Here is an 18,340-nt window from a genome sequence, read left to right on the forward strand (position 1 = left end):
TGTGCTTGAAAACTCTCTGCATAGATGAATGGTTAATGGTGTACATTAAGACAGCGAGCAGGAAGCGGACCCTCTTCTGGGTGAGCTCTGAAGCTTCATACTGCAGCAGGTTTTAAAGGGCCAAAAAATGAAAATATCTTGCCGATCACATGCAGAGCAGGAGGTACATTAAGAGGTAAGTTAAAAACAACATTTATTGGGACAAAATCAATTACAATTCCATGATTACATTTCTGAAGGCGACAAAGCAAAGCATTATATACATGACTTTACGACATCCTGAGAGATACAATACAAAAGAAAACAGTGAACAATCATCACCTCTCACACTCCTTAAAAAAAAGCACATTCTGCAGGTGAATTTCAACCTGTCCAATCACATTTATGCCCTATTTATTCCCAGCTTTAGACTTTTTTGGTGTTTTTGTTGCTCCTTTTTTCTTTGGGGTAGAAATTTCCTTCATGCAACAATCACAAACCCAGCAACCTGAAGAAGACAAAACCCACAAAGGGTTAATTGGTGTTCACTCTGTTTACCCACACAACACCACAGAATGCAGCCAGAATCAATGTGTTTGCAAGGCTCCTGGGGTCAGTGTGTCAGCTGTACAAAGATGTCACCCTCTTTTGCAGTAATGATCGCAGCAAGAAAGACCCTTCCACAACAATGCAAAAACAGTCTTTACCTTCACATCCCCATTCATATCAAGCATTGGCATAATAAGCATTTGCAAGGAAAAAATTGGTCTGTAAAAAAACCAACATTCAGTTGTACTTTAGTCAGAATGTGTGAGAATGTTTCACTGGAACGCCGCTTAAAGTAATCAGATCATACCTGAAAGTGGGCTGCTGTGTGGAAGTATTTTAAAATGAAATCACCTCATGTAACACTAACAAAAAGTTGTTCTTAAAAGCTAGGGGGACAGACACCCAACGGTTGGTTGAGGTGCTCCGATGGTACAGTTGGTCAAGATCTGCCAACAAGCTTTCATATAGACGTGCTGGAATACACAGCCCAGATAACAGCTGACAGCTCATTTACAAATACGTTCTGCGTGTCAAAAACAGTCCAGGAGGGCTGCAACTGTTGCTAACTTCTCCTCTGCCAGCTAGTAAACAGCCCTACAGCTAGCTACCTGCCCCGTTGGAAACATCCCTGTCCATTTATCATTTAGTGAAGCAACGTAAGTGGCCAGCTAACAAAAGACAAACATCTTAAAAGTTAGCTAAACAATGAGAGATAGGTGGTCCTCAATCCAATGTCAGAGATTAGATTTCATGGGTTTGTTGCTGTGAAGTTTCTTACATTACATTATTGTCATTTAGCAGACGCTCTTTTCCAGAGCGACTTTCGGTTTGTCCATGTTATCCATTCAAAACAGCTGGATATTAACTAAGGCAATTCTGGGTTAAGTACCTTCCCCAAGACTACAGCAGCAGTGCCCCAACGGGGAATTGAACCAACAACCTTTTGGTTACTATGCTACACTGCGCCCTTGGTTTCTTGGCTATATTGTACAACGTTGCCCTTTATTTATTTATTTGACAGGCTGCACGCAGTGTGGGGCAGAAGGCAGCAGTGCAGCATAGTGGTAAGGAGCAGGGCTCGTAACCGAAAGGTTACCCAAAATTGCCTCAGTAAATATCCAACTGTATAAATGGGTACCACGTAAAAAACCGTAACCTATGTATGTATGTATGTATCTATGTATGTAAGTCGCTCTGGATAAGAGCGTCTGCTAAATGCCAATAATGCCATGCAATGTAAAAAGGGTCACATGATTAAAGAAGGCGAAACTTACCCAGGGGAATGGAGTCCACTCCCACACAGAAGGTGTGGAAGCCTCGGTCGCACTGGTCACAGAACATCATCTCCTCCTCGTGGTGCGGCTGCTCGCACACCATGCAGGTCTTGCACTCCATGCACTGCCAGGGGTAGGTCTTAATCTGGGCCACCAGCTCCGCACTCATGTCCAGGCACGACGGGTGACCTGGGACACACAGAACACATCCATCACCTGTCCAGCGATCTTCACACCCAAACAAGCAAGCTCTTACCTTTACATTACACATGCTCATCAGACATACTTATCCAGGGGGACTTACCTACCTTCCAATATTCACACTATTCATTTATACAGCTGGGTATTCAACGAGGCAAATGGTAGTGACCCACCAAGGAATCGAACCATGAACATTCTGCATACAAGCCATGCTTCTTATCCCTATACCTCACAGTCATTACCCTCACTCACACTGTTACACAAACAGTCATTACCGACAGTCACATCACTCTACAACCCGTCCTCACAGTCACACTTCACAGCTTATCAGCAGTCATCACAGTGGGCCGCGCTGTAGCAGTCCAACACTGCACAACACAATAACATTCGCACAGAACTTCCTAGCACTGTCCGTTACACTTTCGTCCCACTCCTGTGTCTGTGGCACAAAGGGATCATCTTACAGAGGGCTTACAGAGGACTACAGTGACTGATGAAATCTGACAAGACACTCTTTCACAGGCATGTTAGGATCGCTGCCGGTGTGGCGTCCATCCACAATGACAATTTCACAAAGATTAGGTCTGTCCCGAAGCAGGCGGTTCCACTTACCGCTGTTACTGCACTGGGAGCAGTGAATGAGAGCCTCGGGTTTTCCCTTCTTGTTGGACTCCTTACCCTTCTGGCATATGCCACAAATTGCATTTGGAATGACCTTAGGCTGCAAGGGCAGAACAATGCTATAAAAACCATGGCAACAAGGCCCAGTGAAGCTGGATTTTAGGATCACACTGTGAAACACAAGTGTACTTAACGGCACATGAGCAACCATGTCACAAAAATTACACAAAAAAATTTCACAAAGAGTGACACACTTCTCACTACACACCACTTACACCTCAACATTTCCAAGGCAAAAAGGGTAAAAGTGTTTCACTGACTTAACAGTGGTAGTCATAAGTGTGGAGTTGTTCCTCATCTTAAAAATGTATAGCATTTTTTCTTTTAATATATATATATATGGGGTATGATCTTTCACAAGTTAATACAACCCGTAAACCCTGAGCAAAATCACACCCTCCACAAACATTGTCCACAGCTGCAGAGAGAATCTGAGGTTTGGTGTATCTGAGATTAATCAATCTGTCTGTAGCACCAGCTACCTGCAGGACTGTAAAGTAACGAATTCTGAATATGAATATGAAAACATGATTACATAAAATGATAACTGACTAAACAGTGGACCCTTAGGACATCCTCATTTATTTAGTCCCAAGGCATAAATAAAACAAAATAAGGAAAATGTCTTCATTCACAAACTGAATGATTCAATGAAGACCTGGGTACTCTACAGACCGTGCAGGTTTCAGAATACCACAAAGCATTCACTCAAGATCCAATCCGCAACCGTGCACCAAACCTCAGACCCCAGCAGCAAAGCAGAGCAGTTTGTGTCATGGTGATGCAGTGATCCAGTCAGAGTGCAACAAGGCTGGATATGACACGTGAAAGAACACACACCACAGTTTTAGAGGTTTCAACAACATCAAATCAGAACTTTCCTTCAGTAAAATAACCTACATTGTAAAATGTCATCAGTTTCAGAACACCATTCTTTTTTTTTTTTTTTAAAAACTGCTCAAACCTTACACTTCACACGCATCTCCTGCATTGCCAATATCCAATCTTATAAAGTACCTTTGGCATACAAACTATACATGTAACACTGCCAGAAATATCCCTCAAAGTGTATTCATTATTGATGAACATTTAAAAGCAGTGGTTGTAGAGGTGATTGCTTGGAAGCTTGGAAACAAGTATCCCTGAACCACACTTTAACATTTCATATGAAACTGAACATCACACCACTTTTACATTTCACATAAATAGGATTTCTAGTCATGCAGCTGAGAGGAAGCCTACAGAGGTGGTGGAAGTTTGGTTGTCATCAACTGAATATCACAGTCTTCATTTCGCTTGAGTCAAAGTGAGGCTGACAGCACTGCAATGATGAGAACTGATTGAGTTGACTCTTAAACGTTTGATGAGTTTGATGATTCTTGCTGGAGATATATAAAAAAAAGCTGGAATGTTGCCCAGCTCAATGTTAGTCTGAGTTCACCATTTGTTTTATTGTGGTTCTCCCCGAACAGGTTGTAAAAGGTACGCTGGATATGACATACACTAGGCCAACTGTTTGTGTAATGCCCAGTTAAACTATAAACAGCAAACATGGAAATAAAAAAAATTTACAGCCAATCTCAACCCATGTCATGATGATTTCTAATAATCTTCTGCGCAATATTTAGGTGAACGAGCAGCTGCGGTTATTTTCACTGAATTTTTTTTTTTGAGAGCCAAATTTTTTTGTGTGTTGCAAAATGCCAGTGACACTTGGGCGTTTATAAAGTGCTAGAGGAACATGTAGTGGGTGCAGACTCTCATGTTTTAAATGAGTGCTGCAGACGGAGATGGAGATGGCTCAAGGCTCCTTCTGCATGTGCTACCCCACAGACTAGCAGTGTGCATGAGAGGTCTTCAGGTAAGGACACTAAAAACAGTTCTAAAAAAAAAAAATAATCACACATCAGTGCGCACACACAACGTCAATTAAAAAAAATCTATGTAGAGTCTATTTGTTTGAAACCTTTATTTCAATACTCAGCTGCAGTATAGTTTCTAAATACTGACATTTCCTGCTATAAAAATCGTTTCATGAAGAAAAAAAGCAGCAAATGGCCTTGAAAAACAAATATAACCAAGGGTAGTGGAGCAGGGAACAGCCCGGCAAGTTTGAGCCGCAGGTTAATAAAGCACACACAATTATTCATAAACACAGGACACCAATTTCAACGACTTCACAGTTAGAGCATTTAAAGGGCAGGACTGGTGGCTGGCTGTGGGGGATGGTTAGCATCTCTGTAAGAGACTGCAGCAGTGTCTGCTACAACACCAGAAAAACTCACTGCACCCAAATCAAATGTGTGTTAATAAGTCACAGGAAATAAAACTGGGGAACAAGTAAAACAGAAACATTCAGCATGAAGGATCAACAGAAGCTGTACCCACAAGGCTCCAGATTGGAGACAGTCCACGTATGTGCTGCTGTTAAGACAGAATGCAAGCACTTGGGTTCTTGTGGAAACTCAGGTCAGTGCTTACCCAGGAAGATAAAGATTCTGTGAAGATTGAGTTGAGTTGAAAGGTATAAAAATGATCATTTGTCTTTAGTAGGGTCAAAAAGGTCCCGTCTGCCATTCACTTTTTAGAGCTAGAGATAAAGAGAGGGTTTTCAGGCTAAATTAACACTGGGTTAGCCATAGTACTAAAATAATGGTGGGTTAGTTTTAGGACTAAATCACCACTGGGCTAGTCCTACAAATATTCTAAAGCAGGATATTCCAAAAACTACATCTGTGGAAACTCTTTATAAATCACTTGTAACGTGCAAACATGAAATGAACCATTTACAAACTTCATAAGCATTGTATTACAGGCCTAAGTGCTTCATAACTGGAGTAACACTGAAACGCTCAAAATGTGACTAGTGAGGCTTCATCTGGTCCAATACCTGTCCAGCAGGGGGAGCCCCCAACACAACATGCTTCATAGTTTGCCGCATCCAACTGGTGCTGAATGCACTTCATGTCTTTTGACTCAGTGCTTTCGTAGCTGACATTACCTACAGTAGCACAGCAGTAAGCTCCAATGAAAAGCCTAGCCTGCTTCAACAGCAATGCTCCGATTAACACACATTAACACAACGGACTCGCACAACATTGAACACGTCTGTCCAAACAAGCAGGAAAATTAAGATAGTCTCGAAAAACCCTTCCAAAAAACCTAAACGTCTCTCTCTTGCGTCTCTTATTATTAGTATTAAAGTCTATCCTAGTTTATACACTACAAACTACAAAGAGAGTTTACAAAGAAGGAGAAGCTGGTAGATAAACATGCACCAACACACTGCAGAGCCCAAATGAACCCTCCAAATTCCCTTTGGCACCATATTGCTATAAAACGGAACAAATCTGCTTGCTTTCTGTACTTTGGGAATTCAGACAGTTCAATATGCATGCTGAAACAATCTTATCCAAGGGTGTGCACACTGGCTTCTGCCACGGCTGTCAGATGCTGATTCCAGCGATATGTTCCATATATGACTCACAAAACACTAAAAACCTGTTCAGGACAACACTAACAGGGAGTGCTTTGATGCAAATCACGTTCAAGAGAAAGTGCTTTTGTGGGAAATATGTATTTTCTTTCCCCAGTATGGTCCTCGTACAGACCTATGGAGTACCAATTTGTGGCTATGCACAAACATATGCGGTGAGGATTACTGCCAAACTGAGACAGGTGACAGGTTTATAAATGAGGTAAAAAGGTAGGTCTTTTGTTGATCCGAAAATGACAATATTCTTACAAGAATATTTCGGAAATATTGATATACTCTATCAAAAAAAAAACTTAAACCAAGAATAGATCCACTTTGGGTCTGAATATTGAGAAACTTGATGCTGCTATATTGAGCTTCCCAATCTCTCAATAACAGGCTCGTATGAAACAATAGTTCGATAACTTTAGGACTGTACAGAAATACTGCATAAAAAGCATGGAGCAAAATCACATACACTTAGTAACATTTAAACTCAAAACTTTCACTTTTAAAACAATTTAGTGTTTATATCTCCTGTTACATTTTTAGTGCTACTGAATAAGACTCGAGTATAACTAATGAACCACTTATCAAAACCAGACGTTAGAGCTAATAAATCTAGCAGCCACAAGTATCTGCTTACTTGCCTTTTAGTTCTACTAACAGGCTGGCAGCAAAGAGGTATTTCAGTAAGACATTCAAAGGATAGGGGATTAAATGCAAGGCGCTCTAGTAAATAAAAAGTGCAGTGGGAGAAATAGCACAAAAAGCCCCCCCCCCCCCCTTCAGAAAACAGAATCACCAAGGAAAGAAAAAAAAAGAACATTATTGCTCTAGAAGTTTCTGTTGGAGGTTGGAGTCATCAGTGAGAGGCCATCCGGGTGAATAATTCAGAAGGAAAACGGTAACGACTGGAAAGGGGAGGAGGGACCAGCTCTGCAGAGAGGTCAGGAGAAAAGCCCGAGAGAAAATCACGGCCAACTGGAGGGGACAAAAAGGACCTGTCTGCTGTGGGGGGTGGGGGTGGGTGTACGGAGGAGGGGAGAAAAAGAGTCAGGGGCTTTTTTCTTCTACCTTGTACCCGGGGACAGATTTGTGTTGGAGGGGGCGTGTGGAAGCGTCTTTGGCAGGTGGGGCGGCCCTCTCTTTGGCCTTGCCCTTGGCCTGTGATCCGTTGTCAGGGCTTTCTCCGTCCGACGTGTTTCCAGAGGAGCTGTCCTGTGGACACACAGCATGCCAAGAGTCAGAGCTCCACCCACAGTCACAGGGAGGTACTGCCCAAAACTTCCCCCGACTCTCAGTAATGTCAAAGATTAGTTGAAGGGAGCATCAGTATTTCAGTGAATTTTGAATCAAGTGCTAGAATCATTACAAGCAGCAGAGTTTTGTTCGTCTGACCTTCATTAGGCTGCAACACAGTAGTGTTGCACCCTCCTTCAAACTCATTTTCAATAGCCTTTTAAATTCTACACCATGGCAGTAACATTTTGCAAAGTGTTTTTTTGTATTTGTTTATTTTTTATTTAACATCTCTTCATCAGAGGTATGATATGATTTGAGTACTGTGTATCTTTTTCTAGTCTCGGTTCTCTCTCAGGTGAAAGCAGGCAGGTGGGCGTGTCTGATTACCGAGGAGCCTTTGTTCTTCTTGCCCTCCTCCCCCCTGTTCTCCTCGCCGTCGTCCGAGTCTCCATCGCTGTCCAGTGCAGGAAGCTCTGGGTCCAGAGGGGGCTCGTACAGCGCCGTGTTCAGGGGCAGGTAGCGCAACTCATTTGGAGAGTACCTGCAGTCATCACAGTCGAGGATGCTGCCTTACAACGATGTCCACAATTCTGCTGACAAATTACAGTAACCGGTGCACCAGAAACCAAACCTCTAGCTAACTGTCAGAGCAAAATCTAGCTAGTTATAGAACCATAACATCTAGCTAGGGATAAGGACAAACTTTTAGCTCTCTATATCTATACTGCTTAACTATTGAGTCAGCCAGAATTCTACATCATCAAAAACAAAACTATATTGGCAGATCAACTTGTCATGCCCAGGTTGTTCCTTCGCACTGTTAGTAATAATAATAATAGTAATAATAATAATAGTAATAGTAACTAATAAAGTACATGAGGAGCAATAATAAGGGTGATAATTCTGGGTTAATAAAGGTGATAACCCTGGGTTCAGCCCAGCTTGGTGGCCCCTGCATGCCTTTATGGGCTTGATTCCCTGACTGCAGTCACTGTCCAATGCATCAGATCACCTGACTTTGCTGCTATAAATCAACAACCATTTTGGCTGGGATGGAGAGAAAATTTCCGCTTACATTCAAATATTGTTCTTATGAATGACGCAAGTACTTCTAGAATGCCACATAGCCATTCCCTTGTGTAATTTGATTGAGGACTGTATTTTGGAAAGGATGGTTTGGGCCTACACAGATATATCTATAGTTACATGTCTAATATACAATACCTTTTGTAATAGTCCTGGAACTGCCCAGGTATGAGGGCCACTGGGTAAGGCCCTGTCTTGGTTTTTTCTGGTGGGAGGACTTTGTACTTCCCTTGAGGCACCTGGATGATCTGAAACACATTAAAGAAACAGCCACAGCCCTGCTTATTCTGCTAAAACTAGTGAGCCAAGGAGACAAGTGGAATTCAATTTTGGAGTTAATGGCGAGGAATGACAGAAAATGACACTTTTGGTCTGCAATATACAGGCTGCCCCATTTCTCATAATATGTTCTGAAGCCCAAGCTATGGGGGTAACTGCTCCCATATACAGGCAAAAACATATCAACAGGAACAGAAAAACATAACTGCATTTTCAAAATGTGGATGAGGATGTGGCTCACATGCGTCTGGAGGTCGAAGTAGGCTCTCCTCTCCTCCATCCTCTCCCTGTTAAAGCTAATGTTGAACTCGGCTGCCTTCTTCGCAGCTTTCTTTATGTATTCTGGCACTTTACTGGCCTCAACCTTCTGGGGGGTTTGCTGCTGCATTTGCTGAAGAAGAAAGGACGAACAAATGATGAATGTTTTATTAACATTAAAAGTTATTCAATTTAAAAATCATATGAAAGGAACAACAATTTTCCTCCTTTCACCCAACATTTTAGTAGTTATTGAAGTTCATCATCAGTGAACCAATGTAGGACCATGGAGGCAAGATACATGCAATCCTCCAATACCCACACAAGCCTACCACAGCTACTTTTCACACTACATGTCCCACAGTGCACCAGGAGGTAAATGCTGTTGGGGGATACATGCATCCTCCAGACACAATTTTGTTAAATCAGCCATTTTCGTTATTGTTACACACAGGTGCCCTGCTTTAAAGTACTGTGACTTTCACCAATCCAGTGTTCCTGATTCCAGTTATGTGGCTTATGGTTTCAAAGCTAAGCACACCATCAGCCACAGTCCATTTCAGCATGATGGTCTTACTGGCCCGCAGTCCCATGAGCCTCTGGGTTTTAATTGGTGAAATGTTGTACTTAAACAGGTGTAGGTATACTCATGTGCGACAGATCCACTGCAGGCAATGAGGATGACTCAAACTCATGTCCATTGCCCTGTGGGGTACTTACAGAGTACTCTTTAGTGATGCGCTGTCGCTCCCGCTCCTGCAGGATAACCGAATACTCTGCGTGTTTGGCAGGGTATTCTTTAATCATCAGATCAATGACCTCATCACTGCGCAAAGCGGTAAGACCTGTAGCAGATGATGAAAAAGGAATCACCTACATGTGTTAACTCAAAACTCACAGATATTTGGGGATGGGGGGTGGGGGGACGGGGGTAACAACATACAATGCAATATAGGTTTCACTGCACAAACAATGAAACTGAATATGTAACATGGGACACCATTTAATAGCAATACTAATGCCTGCCTGATAATTCTTTTTTATTGCCCCCAAATTTCTTCTAATTTAGTTCCTTTTCCAACAAACTGCCAGGGCACATCACAAGAGCACAAACACACTTCAAACTTCAACATACATCTTCGGGCACTATGAGTACATTGGTATGATGCAAGGTAATGTTGTGCTTGTTAGACACTGTTTACTACCATGTGAGTACTATGATGCAGCATAATTCTGATGTTAGATTAGTGTTAGATTAGCATTAGGCTCTTCCTGCACATCAGTATGATACAGCATGATCTTGGAACTTATGTTTCGCAGATCACAAGTTTCATGATTGAGAATTTCATGATTTTTTTGTAGATGAACAAAAAAAAAAAACATCTGAAAAATCTAATATGGTAGTACTACCACGTGACCTATTACTCATATGTACAAACTGCAAAGTTTCATAGGTTTTCAGTAAATTTTGCAGTCTTTTTTTTTTTGTTTAAAGTATGAAAATGGAAAATAAAAACAAAGACATACAGTTCCAACTTATATAGGGTGCTTGGCGCACTATTAAAAGGTCTCAGATGTGATTGCATTACATTTCTTGGTTAAACACACTACACCTCATTCAGATGACTGATGCTGAATTAATTTTCACTCATTATGATCAGGCTACTTACCCAAGGTACACTGGGTCTCAGTGATGACATTTTGCTCCCTCAGATATAATTTCTCTTTATGGGAAAGGTCTCTCCTTTCCAAATCTGAGAAAAAAAAAAATCAAGAAGAGAACACCAAATAAGTTACTCACGAGTATCAATTTATTCTGAATGTTTTTCTGTTTCATTTTCTCACTGATACTAGATTTGTATTTTGAACACCTATGTTTTTTTACACTAACCACTTTCTTTCCCCAGTATTGATGAACCTTCATTTCGATGCAGCTAGGATTAGTTGTTTTGGACAAAAGAGGTCTTATTTTCTGAATGTATTGTAACATTACCTGGATATTTGCGCTTGAAGGAAGTGACTCCAAGATATTCGCTGACTTGTTCCTGTAGCATGTAGTACTCGCCACTGTCATCTGAGGGCCATTTGTACTCTATAAGATTTTCTGCTGGGAAATATGTGGGCCTGGCAGAAGAGATGACAAGCCAAATGCACACATTCATGTGTTAAGTATGGGAGGCCTTTAGATTCAGAACACTAGTAGGTCTGAAAAGATAAATGATGGAATGATTTTCAGAAAGTGCACATTATCAAAAGACTGCTTTTGAAAATATGTAGGATATGCCTGTATGCAATTCATAGAAACCTGTAATACCCAAGATCCTGGCTGGACGTGTCACAACTCCTGGAACTATCTCCAGAGCCCATCCTCCGCCTTTTGGGGGCTTGACTCCCATCGTTGGAGTTCTCCTCAGTGTCATCCTTCGAAGAAAAAGATTAATTGCAGCATAGTCAGTTTTGGACAGATCTGTGCCTTAGTTTTAAAGGTGGATCATTTAATCAGGTCTACTTTCCATTTTCAAACCGCAGTACCTCACTCATCTCAGCTAATCATGTAATTACTGCAGATTAATAGCACAGAAATTAAGACTGACAGTGATGTTTATTACAGTTTACATGTGTTAGATTCAATTCCATTCTTTTGCAAAGCAGACAATAAGGCAATAAACTGAAATGCTCCACAGGACCATATATATGGAACAGTTTTTCTTTTTTGGAGGGGTGTGGAAATACTGACTTTTAGAAAACTAGTGCAATAACGTTAACCTGCACTAGCATACAAAAAGTAGAGCAAAAAAAAAAAACAACAAAAACAAAAAAAACGGCACGAAATAAATAAATGAAACGACTAAAAGGGTTATGTGAATTTCTCCTACATAGTTATCATATCTGCATCTTTTGATTGGTCACTGACTACAAATACGCAGTCATATTTTTTTCCAGGGCAATATTTGCGCAGATGAACGCATTTGCCATTCTGCCAAATCAGGAACGATTAATGAATGCAGTTTAAATATGCGAAAATATCTCATTAACAAAATATTGACTGGTGTATTCAGATCAGATTTTAAACAAAAAAACAATGCAAGGAGGTTGTCGGATAAAAACTCCGGGGTTCGGAAGGTATGGTTTCCTTCGCTGAATACATTTATTGGTCCACTATAATGTAGCTCGATCATCTCCATTCTGATAACCTCTGATATTATCACATATTGAAATATGTATTCAACACATTGAATTATGTGATAATAATATACACATAATACACATTATGTGATAATATCAGCGATCAGTCTTTGGATGCATTTCCGTCTCCCGGGCAACGGCTAAGGGCATCCAATCCGCGCTTGCCTATGATAAACCGCAAATAATTGGATATTGTTAGCTAGCTACCGACATGGAAATGCTTTATTGGTTAACGAACTTGTCGTATGTCTAATATATCAACATATTGGCTAGCTAGTCGGATAAGCTAGCTTCTATCTCATTCCGCATAGCAACATCAACAGTTACTGTGCACATGACTTAAACGTAGACTAGCTATAGTAACATGAGCGCTATACTCAAACACAGATGGCTTATTTAAGTAGCCTGTACAGCTATCTTGATGGCGAGCCCTCTGAATGTATCACCTACTATTGTGGAGTTCTGTTCGCAGGACGAATATATTTTTGAACAAATAATGTACCATTTGCAAACCATATGCCTTGCATAATGCCATTACTGTTAAAGTTACGGCTGTTGCGCGGGCTGACAAGCCAGCAAGCTCATTCGCAGGCAAATGAAACAAAGGAATTCCGCGTTCGTTTTGGCGTCCTCATCGACCATCGTGATTGATCTCTTTCAGGTTGTTTTTCTCTGTACAGTACCTTACCGTCCAGCACTGGGTATTTTAGTCCCCTAAACCCCTCGCATTTACCTTTAAAGACTGTGTTCCCGGAGTGGCAGGGTTGCTATCGCAGGCTCTTGAAGGGAGAACAGCGGCCATATTTACAAGCAACGATGATGAGTCCGACCGCGGTAAAAAGCCCCCGGAACCTGAGCACGCGAAAAGGGTTCCTTTACCATTTATTTGCTTGATGCGCGTCTTATGCTAATAACTGTATTCCACAGCTGAAGGACAAAACATCAGTGATTGCTGTTTATGATGCCCGTGGAGGTACGTATTTGTAACTAAGCAGTTAAACCATGGATGTGTAATAATTATTAACCAGTTAATTGTGAAGGTCTGTAGTGCTCTGTTTTGCCTGCCACCGTTTTGAGCAATTGCATAACTATGGCATTTGCTAGTGAAGCGTCTGAAAGAGTGCTCCAGTTAAATGCATTTCTCTGTTTTGTCTTTCAAGGCGAGGAGGGTGCGTTGTACTGCTCTAACTACCTGAAACTAGAAGGGAACAAGAAGAATACCAGAATGGCAAACTGTAAAACGTAAGCCCAGAGCTGTCAGTCTTCGGCTTCATACACGAAGTTAACTGTGTTAGGAGCAGTTCATCCTGGACTGACTGCGGGTGGCGCTGCGAACACTGCCTCAGCGTTGAACATCTTAGTGTAGGAATGGAGTGCTGCAGCATTGTGGCTCAGTCTGCGTCAAGAACAGTCATTGCCATATAGACTGCATTTCTGGTTTGTATATTTATGTATGCAGACACACTATCATCCCCGGGGGGGGGATTTGCTGAATATGAAATGTTTCCACTCAATGGGTAACACTTTGTTGAATGTGATATTGTAACAGTTTGATCAACAAGTTGCATTCTTCTTAAAGTTGACTCTATGCTAACATCCTACCCTGGAACGTGTTGGTATTGCCTTAACTGCCCTTAATATTCCACTGGGTGTTCAGTTTACTTCATGGATTCAAGTGATATTCCTCATATTTGCTTACTGCCAGAACCAGTCCACGAAGATTTAAGCAAAGCATGTCTGAATGTATGTTTTAATTTTTGAAAGCATCTTTATGGGTTTAGTAGAACGAAAATGACAGGTGATTTTTTTTCCAGAATCCATAAATAAATGGAATGAAACTTTCGTCAGCCCTGTTACTGTGATGGTGATGCAGCCAGCCACATAGACTGGTCATTACCTAAAGGATGGTACCTCGACAGGACACAGTCCAGGATGTTATGCATTGTTTTTTCAATGATTGTGAAAGCTCAAAGGTAAAAGAACAGGGTAACTCATTTGTATATGAAATGTAAATTGGTGCATGAACAGACCCTTGATTCACATCTCAAATTTAATACATCTGATATGTACGTTGGTAAATGAATTTGTTGAGCTTAAATTAATAACTGATGCAATTAAACATGAAAATGAACTGTGTATGGTAAGTGGTGTGAAATCAAAGACAATTGATTTGACATCTACAAAATGTAATTTATTTGATTTGTCCGTTGTTTTACACAAGGCTAGAAACTAAAACCTGCTCTGATCTGCTTCCAAGATGCTTCCTGTTTTACCAAAGAGGTGGGCGTATGAACATTCCTCTCCAACAGTGTGAGTCTGCCATCTGAAATAAGAGGTGTAAAATATTATTCACACAGCACTGTTTACATGATACTGTATTACATCATAACTCATTATGACATTGTGCCTCATTAGAACATAGACTCCAGGCCACATTATGATGTCATTGCTTCAAGACAGAATTTTGTTAAAGAAAACAGGTTAAACTGCATTTGCATGTCTTACTGCCATACTGGACTACTATTAGTATTTGGCTATGTGTTTGTAATTAAGAAAAGGTAAAGTCAAATACTTCCTTTTGTAGTTGTTTAAAACATGTTAACGTTTAAGGATAACTGAATCACACAATTAAGCATGCAAAAACACACAACATTTCTGGTCTCTGCTAAGAAGGATGAATCAAGGTGTAACCTGTGAGCACACAGTAGGCCCTGTTTATTATGCATACATACCTGCATCCTTTTATTAAGGAAAATTAGCTTCTGGCTCAGCAGCTTGATTTCCTGGAAAAAAATGCTTCATTGTTAAATTCAAGACAATCACACTGCTCTATGGGTGCACTTATGAGATATGAATTATCACTTTCATAACAGGGGAATTACAAGAAAGAAGATGAGCAAAAGCTACCTGATTGATCTTTTCACGATGCCGTAATTTGATCTGTGGTACAAGCTCTTCCAGTCTTTCAATCTAAATGCACACAAATTTCAACCAAATCTTCATCAATCATAAAAGGTCAAATCAAATACATCCATTTGTAGTTGTTGAAAACATGTAAAAGTCTTAAGGATAACTGAATCACACAATTAAGCATGCAAATACACATTCAGTATTTCGCACAAATTACACAGTCAAACTTTCACATTTACATTTTACATAAGGTACATCTAATTCCACACTCGAGAAAAGAGATTCAGATTAAAGAGGTGTTTCTGGTCTCTTACTCTTTTTACAATGCTTCTCAGTCTTGTCTTCATGCTCCTGTTGATTACGGATGTAGCAATGATGCGTGGTCTGGGAACAACTAAGAATGAAAAAGGACAATGTCACGCTGAGGTACTTGTTCTGATGTAAACCAGTGCTCTACACCTTCTGGGGGATTGGGGTACTTTCCTAGCCTGCCCCACAGGCAGACACAGATTGCAGGATTATTACTGTATTACCCTGCCCAGCAGAGGGATGTAGAGTGTAGGGTTCTTACTTGTCAGTTTGGAAAGCGCCACCATATTTCAGTTTGGCCTTCTGTGTCATAAACATATGGTTCAGCCTGTAGGCATTACTCACCATGACAAAATAGCCTCTTTGAGCCAACAGCCAATACATTGTTCTGCACATTTATTCATACCCTTGACTAAACAGGGACTTAAAATATGCTATCAAGTAATTGCGCACATATTAGACAATTGCTTCTGCTTTAAAATAATAATGAATTACCGCCTAAATAAAATAAAAATCATTCATCTTAATACTACTGCACTGAGCACTACTACTGCACATTCTGTTTGTTCACAAACAATGAATCATAATCCAGAAAACATAAGAGCAACATTTGTTTATCCTCATTAGTTACACATTTTTATTTTTTTAAAAAAACTGAAAAACAACAAACAACTTTTAAGACTTCCCCCATCTTACCATGCTGAAAAGACTTCACCACCTCCAACACATAGGGCCTAGAGATTAAAAGAGGCACTGAACCAGATTCTTACATTAATGAATAGTGAAACACGTAATGGACACCTTTCAAGGGCACGCTTGACATATAACTTGATACAGCCTAGCCTACAAGCAAAATGACAAACCTATTAAATTATTTACAAATTATGAAAAATCACTCTTTGAAATTTATTTTCTAGCACATTCTTACAGGCAAACACAAGTACAAGTACATTTACTCACGTGTGTTTGCTGTTTACTGGTATACTGCTGTTTAATGGAATGAGAGAGCCACGGTTGTTTCTGATCTGTAAATGTAATTTTGTAATATTTAGTACCATTTCACAGTGAAAATCTATGATGACATTGGGAAAGTTCATATAAAATGACATATCTTTGGAATTTACTTGGACAAGCTAAGTCCAGGGTGCACAACCTGACCCAAAGTAGAAGCCTGGATTTGCCAATGTCAGAGAATAAATATTGAATACAAAATTCGTATTTGGATCTGTTTGTAATACTGAGAATGGTCAACTGTTTTATTATCCATGTATTAATTTCTATATGAAATCTGTTTTATTCTACCCATGAAACAAGGGACAGGAGACAAGTATGGCTATTTTGTGATCACAACCATACAGTGCAGTTCCACTGGTTTTCTGCTTCTGTTATGATGACAAGGAGGACCACTCTTTGCCTAATGTCCTTAAGTTTGTCTAAACTGTTTTTCTATGTACATATTTCACAATATGCAACAATAACATTTTTATTCATAGCATTAATATAATTTTACATGGATGTTTTCTTCACATACATTTTAGGAACCAGACATTACAGAAGGGCTACATGTGGCCTTTTAACACATGTTGGTCAAATTATGTCCTGTAAATGTTTATCACCTGAGTGACATAGAGAACTGTTACATTTTTTTCTATAATACCTTCAGTATCACATGAAGAGAGTTCAGTCCAAAAGAACTGGAAATAATCTGGACAGAAAATGAAAACAGATACATTTATTTGGGTCATTTATTTTACAGGTAGTTTTAATATTTGCTAGAAATCATGCACTGTAAGAAAGACAGACTTTACGCGCTGGTACAGACATTCAAACTACGCTTCACGGGAATCTTGCGATTAAAAAAAGATTCACAATCAATACGATCACAGGGATACAGCAAGCACGCCACTCTGAAAAACCAAAAAAGTGTGGTGACAGTACCTGTCTAACTCTGGCTGATTCTACCCCCCTTGGTATGGGGACCTCTCGCAAAGCTGTGATTCTCTTATCTGTGTGGAAGTACAAAACTACGTTCAGTACAGCATGTACCTTGCTAATTAGCTAGTTGGCTACAATTTGATGCAACTGCGTTTGTGGGCTAGTAAATTAATTTCCGACAGTTTCCTACAGTTCTAGTACGCCCTAAACTCAAAGTTCTAACAATAAAGTTGGTGTAAACTATTCAAAAAAATTTAGGTTCGAGTTTTTTTATATTTAGTTATGGATATTCCATATTCCTATTTTGATCCCTAGAATGCACACTGTCAAATACATCTGCTTGCATCTCCAACGGACCCAAGTCTCTCAGCTCTGTGAAGGTCGATATAGTTTATATATATTTTTTTTGCTTGTTGAATTACTCCCATTTCGTTTTAATTTATTCTCTTTTAAAACAGTATAAATCCCATATATAAGACAGCTATAATGAGAGATGCGTCTGGCTTGCTTTGTTTCTATGGAAACTCAACAAACAAAAACCATTAGCTGGCAGGGTATCTAACCTTTGTGTACTAAACTAAACTAAAGCATGATCCTCTCAACCCAAACAAACTTACCATTAAGATCAAGTCTTTTTAAAGCAATCCATGCTTTAGCGATCCCTCGCGTTTTGTCAGCACCAACATATGTCATATCGTTTATCATTTTATTTGTTGCTACACACTACAGGCTACATGTAAGGTGCCCTGGTGTTAAGGAAGTTCCGCCTTCCAGCAGCTTGTCAGATTCATCATTGGCTAGCTTCATGTCTCTCATTCAGAGGAACCTTACGACACTACTTCAGTCCTGCAAAGCGCGAATTTTACAATAGCGAATAAATGAAATTCGGACAAAAAGTAACATTGTCGAACGATATATTGTAGGTTATATAAGCATTTGTCGCTCCAATATCGTCTAACAGATGTCCTTAACA

At 40.1% G+C, this 18,340-nt stretch overlaps 2 protein-coding genes across 3 annotated transcripts; both read right to left on the bottom strand.

Annotated features, from left to right (window-relative positions):
* Positions 1-229: 229 nt before the first annotated feature.
* Positions 230-13,041, bottom strand: phf10 (PHD finger protein 10). The gene is made up of 12 exons (XM_036547204.1): positions 12,947-13,041; positions 11,342-11,448; positions 11,021-11,151; positions 10,698-10,781; positions 9,748-9,872; positions 9,011-9,160; positions 8,629-8,738; positions 7,792-7,945; positions 7,237-7,380; positions 2,616-2,724; positions 1,803-1,991; positions 230-487 (listed from the first exon to the last, which is right to left on the bottom strand). The coding sequence occupies exons 1-12, from the start codon at positions 13,013-13,015 to the stop codon at positions 390-392; spliced, it is 1,470 nt and encodes a 489-aa protein (XP_036403097.1). The 5' UTR covers positions 13,016-13,041; the 3' UTR covers positions 230-389.
* A 1,382-nt stretch (positions 13,042-14,423) lies between these two features.
* On the bottom strand, positions 14,424-18,295 carry si:zfos-1056e6.1 (uncharacterized protein LOC107988029 homolog). 2 transcript variants are annotated; one of them, XM_036547463.1, is made up of 9 exons: positions 17,985-18,295; positions 17,371-17,438; positions 17,090-17,137; positions 16,393-16,457; positions 16,129-16,166; positions 15,438-15,517; positions 15,121-15,183; positions 14,946-14,996; positions 14,424-14,536 (listed from the first exon to the last, which is right to left on the bottom strand). In XM_036547463.1, exons 1-9 carry the CDS (start codon positions 18,070-18,072, stop codon positions 14,483-14,485), a joined length of 555 nt encoding a protein of 184 aa, XP_036403356.1. In that variant the 5' UTR covers positions 18,073-18,295; the 3' UTR covers positions 14,424-14,482. The 2 variants fall into 2 exon arrangements, with proteins under 2 accessions (XP_036403356.1, XP_036403357.1); XM_036547464.1 differs by lacking the exon at positions 17,371-17,438.
* Between the last annotated feature and the right edge of the window lie 45 nt (positions 18,296-18,340).

This window comes from Megalops cyprinoides, chromosome 15, assembly GCF_013368585.1.
Source record: "Megalops cyprinoides isolate fMegCyp1 chromosome 15, fMegCyp1.pri, whole genome shotgun sequence".
NCBI classification, from domain to species: Eukaryota; Metazoa; Chordata; class Actinopteri; order Elopiformes; family Megalopidae; genus Megalops; species Megalops cyprinoides.